At 46.3% G+C, this 7138-nt stretch overlaps 1 protein-coding gene across 1 annotated transcript in view; it reads left to right on the top strand.

Moving 5' to 3' along the window:
* The window catches only part of LOC310779819 (F-box/WD repeat-containing protein 7-like), a gene marked incomplete at its 5' end in the record, with an annotated part of 27039 nt that extends 20261 nt beyond the window's left edge, over nt 1-6778 (top strand). Inside the window, 4 exon segments of the mRNA XM_083640329.1 lie at nt 411-477; nt 693-836; nt 2388-2537; nt 4432-6778. Of these exon segments, the coding sequence (XP_083496455.1) occupies nt 411-477; nt 693-836; nt 2388-2537; nt 4432-4565 (495 nt within the window). The 3' untranslated portion in view covers nt 4566-6778.
* Between the last annotated feature and the right edge of the window lie 360 nt (nt 6779-7138).

Genomic DNA, 7138 nt, shown 5'->3' with positions numbered 1-7138 from the left:
ATTTGTGCGAATTATAACACACTGATCTTTGCAAAAACGTGTCAGTGAGTGACCAGCGGTTATATAGTACATGACCTTATAAGTCATTGTAAAATGCTTTATAATGTGTTATGATTATTATTATAAAGCATTCTGAATATTTTTGAGTGCTTATAACTACAGTTATACAGTGCTATACGCAGAATATGATGGCTTATAAGTATGTTTATAATATAGTATAGATATTGGCATCATAGAAAGTGTTGCCAAACATTCTTTTACTAAAATGTACCTTCTCTCTCTCTCTCTCTCACTCTCTCTCCCTCTGTCTCTCTCTCTCTCACTCTCTCTCTCTCTGTTTCTCTCTCACTCTCTCTCCCTCCTCCTCTCTGTCTCTCTCTCTCTCTCTCTCTCTCTCTCTCTCCCTCCAGTTTGATGGTGTGTACGTGGTGAGTGGTTCGTTGGACACTTCCATCAGAGTGTGGGATGCAGAGACAGGTATATTCATTCACTCTATACTCCCTTTGACAGGACAATGTAACTACTCACTTAGCCTAAACCAAATGCAACTACATTTACATTCAATTAGCTCAATTGAGCCGAGTCAAAGTGAACCAAATGCCATCAAATTCCCGTTCAAATTCAGTTTAATTGTATTTATTTGACCTTAAAAACGGTGTCAAGAGGTTAAAGTGGGCGCGTCCTGTGTGCAGGGGGGAGTGTCCACACGCTGACCGGCCACCAATCGCTGACCAGCGGCATGGAGCTGCGGGAGAACATCCTGGTATCTGGGAACGCAGACTCCACCGTCCGCGTGTGGGACGTCCGGACCGGGCAGTGCCTCCACACACTGCAGGGTGAGAGAGAGAGAGAGAGAGAACAATAACATTCCTGTGTGTGTGTGTGTGTGTGTGTGTGTGTGTGTGTGTGTGTGTGTGTGTGTGTGTGCGTGTGTGTGTGTGTGTGTGTGTGTGTGTGTGAGAGAGAGTTACAGTGTGTGTGAGTTACAGTGTGTGTGTGTGTGTGTGTGTGTGTGTGTGTGTGTGTGAGTTACAGTGTGTGTGAGTTACAGTGTGTGTGAGTTACAGTGTGTGTGTGTGTGTGTGTGTGTGTGTGTGTGTGTGTGTGTGTGTGTGTGTGTGTGTGTGAGTTACTGTGTGTGTGTGTGTGTGTGTGTGTGTGTGTGTGAGTGAGCGTGTGCGTGTGTGTGCGCGTGCGCCTGTGTGTGTTGATGATATCCTCTATGTTGTTGCCTATTCAGCGGTAAAATGCACAATGGACTGTAGTCCTCTGGGAGAGAGAGGGAGAGAACCAGGGGATAAAGGAGAGAAAGAAAGAGCGATAGAAAGTGGAGGCGAGGAAGGAAGGAAGGAAGGAAATGAGGAAAGTGAGCAAGAGGATAAGGCAATGTTACAGTGGCCCAATTCCAATCCGCCCCCTAAAGACTCAAGCCCTGACCCCTCAGTCCCTCTGATGGCCGCCATCTGAAAGTGGTTGAGTCATCAAGTGTGGAAGGGATCCACATTGGATAAATATGAGGATTGGGACAGCAGAGCCCTTTGCACTTGACAAGATGATGTTGACTCTGGCACGTTTGGGGCTCGCTATATATTGTTTATTGTCAAGATGCCTAAAGTGTTTGAGGGATAGACTCCCTGATGAGTCTGTTCTCATCCAGGCTCTGGCTCTGTCATTTAAAAATAAATGTAGCCTACTGCAAAATCTGCAATCTGCAACATGTGGAATTATAATTAAAATAAGCATAATAATGACATGTCACCCAACATTATACACAATGTCAATACTGTACAATACAGATTCGGTAAAACTATTTCTCATTCATCAAAAAAGTTGTGATTGCAATTGTAATAGAAATGATTGATGATTATTCTAGGATTGTGTAAAATAACTACTTGCATTCCTCTGATATAATATTTTTGTCTAATCTGAAATCCTTATTAATGTAATGTTTCATTGTCAATTAAGGCATTCCAGCACACTCGCAAACACCGCGTTCGTTTCGCGCGTGTGTTCTTTTATTTTTTTGACTGATATTTGCAGCCTTCCCCGTTTTATACCTCACAACGCTATGCATTGTGGGCAATTCCCTTTGCCTAAGTGGCCATAGCTGCTCCCTTACGGTAAGGGGGCAGAAAGGGCTCACTCTGAGCCCTCGTTCACTTTGCGATTTCACCGTGGGACATCCCTAAACCCTCACTCCCTTCACGTGAACGCGCCTCTAAGGGCTTGAGTCAGTAAGGGGGCGAATTGGAATTGGGCCAGTGTGTCTCCAGTGAGGAGGTCAGAGTGATGTCACAGAGTGAGGACAGTGTGTGATGTCACAGTGTGTGATGTCACAGTGTGTGACCTCACAGTGTGCTGACAGACAGTGGGCGTGTCCTCCTCAGGTCCTAACCGTCACCAGTCGGCCGTGACGTGCCTGCAGTTCTGCAGAGGTCTGGTTCTGTCCAGCTCAGACGACGGCACCGTCAAGCTGTGGGACCTGACGACCGGGGCCTGGCTGAGGGACGTGGTGGCCCTACAGAGCAGGGGATCAGGTACACACACACACACACACACACAGTCTCACACACACACACACACACACAAACACACACACACACACACACACACACTCACACAGTCTCTCACACACACACACACACACACACACACACACACACACACACACACACACGCACACACACACACACACACTCTCTCTCTCTCTTTCTCTCACACACACACACACACACACACACACACACTCTACACTGTACTGCACACACACACACTGCAAACAAATCATGAGAACACCTGATTATAGCCATCTGCATTGGCCTCCATCTGGGACAGTTCACTCCAAAATACATGCAGTACTTTTCCTCTGACCTGTGGAGTTGTGGAGATATCGGCCATAGAGATGTCTGCCCTCAATACAATGTTCAGAGCAGAGGAAAGAATACATTTGAAAAACTAGGGATGCACAGATATATCGGCCCTGTTGACCGCCATCGGCAATCTTTTTTTTGTAAATGCCGTGTTTAGTAGGGCTGTGCCGATTCACTTATCTCCCGATTCGATACTATCACGATACTTGGGTGCCGATTCGATATATATTGCGATTCTTAAGTATTGCGATTCTACGATTATTGCGATTCGATATTACGATTTATTGCGATTTTTGTTTCTTTTTTTCTTTTCTTTTTTCAGTTTGTTTGCTTTTTTCCACTAGATTAGAACATGGGAAAAGTTGAATCATACATTAGAGACTGTATATTATATATCATGAGTAGGGCTGGGCGATATAGTTAAAAACAGGGGCGGACTGGGATCATAATTCAGGCCGGGCATTAGATACCAAGCAGGCCAGGCCGATATGGGCCGACGCGCGTGAAATTTGGGCCGTTTCAAGCCCAATTTGGGCTGTTTGAAGCTCAATGTGGGTAGTTTGAAGCCCAATTTGGGCCGTTTGAAGCTCAATTTGGGTCGTTTGAAGCCCAATTTGGGCCGTTTGAAGCCTAATTTGGGCCAAGTCCAATTTTACAATGAGATGCACCCACTTTAACCCTGAAGTGTAATTATTACTTCAGACTAACTAATAAAGTAATAAAACCACTAGTAAACCAGTAGGCAGCGCCTGGCCTGCTGTTCAGTGAGTGGCCTGACTGCGGGCACCAAAAAAAAAAAAAATTGCTTTTGCGATTATCGATTCTGGAATAAAAGATCGATTCAAAAAATCGTGACATTAAAAATCGCGATACTTAGGTGAATCGATTTTTTCTCCCACCCCTAGTGTTTAGCCTACATGCATCAGTTGGGTCACATAATTTGCTGTTTGTTTGTTTCATAATTACATGACAGTGTGATTGAATTTGTGCTCATCCAAAGATAGTGTGATGAAGTGAAAAGACTTTAAAACAGGTCGGTTATTTGTTTATAGCAAATTAACATTTCTTTGTTTCTCTGTCAAAAAAAAGCGTAAAAAAAACAACATAATGTACAGGCTATCGGCCAAATCTGTTATTTTAAACATCGGTATCGTATCTGCCCAGAATTTTGCAATAGGTGCAACCGTATGAACAACTCAAGATCATCCACAGACCGTGTGGTGAACAGTTTCATGTACAGTAGGAACTATTTTCTCTCAAACAAACAACACCTGCTAGCTGCTAGTAGTCCGGTTGCATCTACCTGCTAACTAGCTGCGGGTGTAGTTCGGTCAAAAGAAAATAGTTCCTGCGCCGTTTACTTGCGCTGATTGGCTAATCCTTGGTCCCCCTCGGCACTCGTTGGACCGAGCGTTTGTTCAACGTGTTGCGTGTCACGATGCCAGACCAGAAGCAGCCAACTTGGCAGGCAGCTACAGTCTCTGTGTCAGCAGGCTCTTTCGTTCATGAGAAATGGACTTGTAGTGGCTCTAAACCAATCACGTGTCTCTTTTCTGGACAGGCGGAGTGGTGTGGCGAATCAGAGCGTCCGACACTCGGCTGGTGTGCGCCGCAGGCAGCAGGAACGGCACGGAGGAGACCAAGCTGCTGGTGCTGGACTTCGACCTGGAGGAGCGCAAGAGAGGAGCAGAGTGATGATGTCATCAAACTGAGACACGGGGGGGGGGCGGGGTCTTATCAATGACGAAAGACTCCGAACTTGACTTTGAGGAATATCCACATTATGCACACACACACCACACACACACACACACACACACACACACTTCTCTGACCAAAGTCACGGCTGGATGAGACAGACCGGTATGAATGTTACAACATGTTCTTAGTGACAGACAGACAGACAGGCGGCCATGTTGGACGACAGCAGGACAACATGGAGGGATGTAAAATGGCTGCCACAACCTGGACAGGACAATATGGCTGCCACAACATGGATGGACCAAAGTGACCTCCCAACAAGCCGGATTACGCAATACACAACACTACTTGGACAAAACAATATGGCCGCCACGCCCTGGACACAGAGGGGAGCGGTGACAACAAGTGAATGTTTGACGGACGGATGTACGTGGTTGCTATGGCAACAGGTGGCGGACAGACAGATGGATACATGGATTTTTTTTTTAAATCAACAACAGGATTATAAGACAAAATGGTGGACTGATGGACAGACATACGCACACTTTTGTCGATGATGATGATAGAGTGAATCGGCTTCTGAGGAATGTGATTGGCGCCGAGTAGAGCCAATGGGAAGGGAGGGTGGGGAGGGGAGGGGAGGGGTGTCTTTTACTGCTGCTGAACCAATGAGGAGGTCAATGCTGTCTTTGAACCAATCAATCAAACTGTACCAAAAGCTTAAAGGCCGAGGACACACGGACAACTTTTTGAGGCAACGCAGACAATGGGCAACGTTGCCTTGAGCGGGGGATGAAAATGAATGTAGATCAGAGGAGATGAGCAACACTTTCATTCTAAAACACTACATGGTGGGGGGGGTGGGGGGGGTGGGGGATGTTGTTGCCTGATGTTCATTGCTCAACATTTCCCCGCAGAAACCAGACGGTTGCTTCCTGTAAACAGTTGCTGGTTGCTCACTAAAGAGTTTACATTCACTCCAGGAGCCATTTTGTCACATTTGAGGTGACATTGTACCTGCTGCTAGTGGAAGTTTCCCGTGTATCTGTCCCAGTTGCTAGCCAAGTTGCCCGTCTCCGTTGCCTCTCAATGTTGCCTGTATGCTGTGGCCCTGCAAGTACTGTAACATATCTAGTGTCTAGAATCTGTACATGAAGCGCTGGAGCTGCTGGGGCGGGGCGGGGCGGTGCGTGGCGTGGCGGGGCGTGGCGGGGCGGGGCGGGGCGGGGCGGGGCGTGGAAGTGAGGACCAGAAAGAGGCCTGCTGAATGTTTCTCTGTGGGAACCAGTCGGCTGGTGATGAAACGGTGGATGTGGCCGGTGAATTCTGGTGGGGGGGAAAAAGTGGTTTTCGCAGGTTAAAGAACAGGAGAAGAAGAAAGTTGTGTATCATGTAAACACGTCCAGAGCCTGATATCTGCAGGAGGCGGAGCTGTGCGACCGCTTTCTGCTCCCCCCCCCCCGCCCAATCCTGGCGTTCTCCTATGTCACGTGTTGCACACAAAGATCATATATACGGAAGATGAACACTCCAACTTAACTTCCTTGACAGCTAGATCCACATTTTTCTTCTCGCGAATTCCCAATGGCTTCCTTGTTTTGCTCGGGAGTACGAACAAAAACTTTAATTGGTGATTTGTTTTCTGCGCAGCCCCCCCCCCCCCCCCCCCCCACACAACAGCTTTTAGCTATGTTTAATTCAAGGAAAATGACGCTGGTGTTTGGAAGTGAATGGAGAGCTTTCCCCCCGTGATGGGCGTGGCCTACTTCATGCAGTGTCTCTATATTCACTTAGAAACTCCCTTTTGTTTTACAACGAGGCCCATAACGGTTTATGGTAACGCTTTAAATAACAATAAGGATACATTAATTAAGGATGAATTAACAGGCAACTAATGTGTCTCATCATCATTTCTAATGGCGTTCATGTTAACTAAAGTATTGTGGTCGGCTTGAGGCACGACTTCACTGAGGTTAAGGTTAGAGCTTAAGGTCAAGGCTGTTAATTAAGGGTCCGTTAACCTTAACTCATTGAGTGCCAGCCACTTTTGGAGAACGGACGCTCCCAGTGCCAGAGTTTCAGAGCGTTTTCAGTGATTTCTCGAGGCCCACAGAATATTGTGTGATATTACTATGTAAACACTGAACACGCACAAAGAACGATGAGACTCTATTCTATCATCTGCAAAAAAAAGTTTATTGATCCCATTTTCCGTTCTTTAGTTATGAGCCGGAGAAGATAGCTTGATTCATCCAAAAATAGCAATTTTTTTCTAGAAGCTGAGATAATTGGCCTTTTGTGAAATTAATCATTTCAAGCACATCACTGACTCTGAAGCTAATCTTTTCTAATGTAGTCACACCTCAAAAATAATTTCCTTCAATAAAACAGTTTAGGCCAGGGAATTTTGTTTGGCAGAATAATATTTTTAGCTACAACCAGCAGCGCTGGCCCCTGCGTGCGCTGCTGGTTGCAGCTTCTTGCTGGTTTTGATTTGCTGCTGGTGGGTATCGGATATTCTGGCTTGCGTTTGTCAATCCTGTCCTGCTGCCTGGGTCTGTCTGGGT

The sequence above is a fragment of the Poromitra crassiceps genome, assembly GCF_964638095.1.
Source record: "Poromitra crassiceps genome assembly, chromosome: 7".
In the NCBI taxonomy this organism is placed as follows: Eukaryota; Metazoa; Chordata; class Actinopteri; order Beryciformes; family Melamphaidae; genus Poromitra; species Poromitra crassiceps.
The sequence above is the reverse complement of the archived record's forward strand: the minus strand, read 5'-3'. Positions and strand labels throughout refer to the sequence as shown.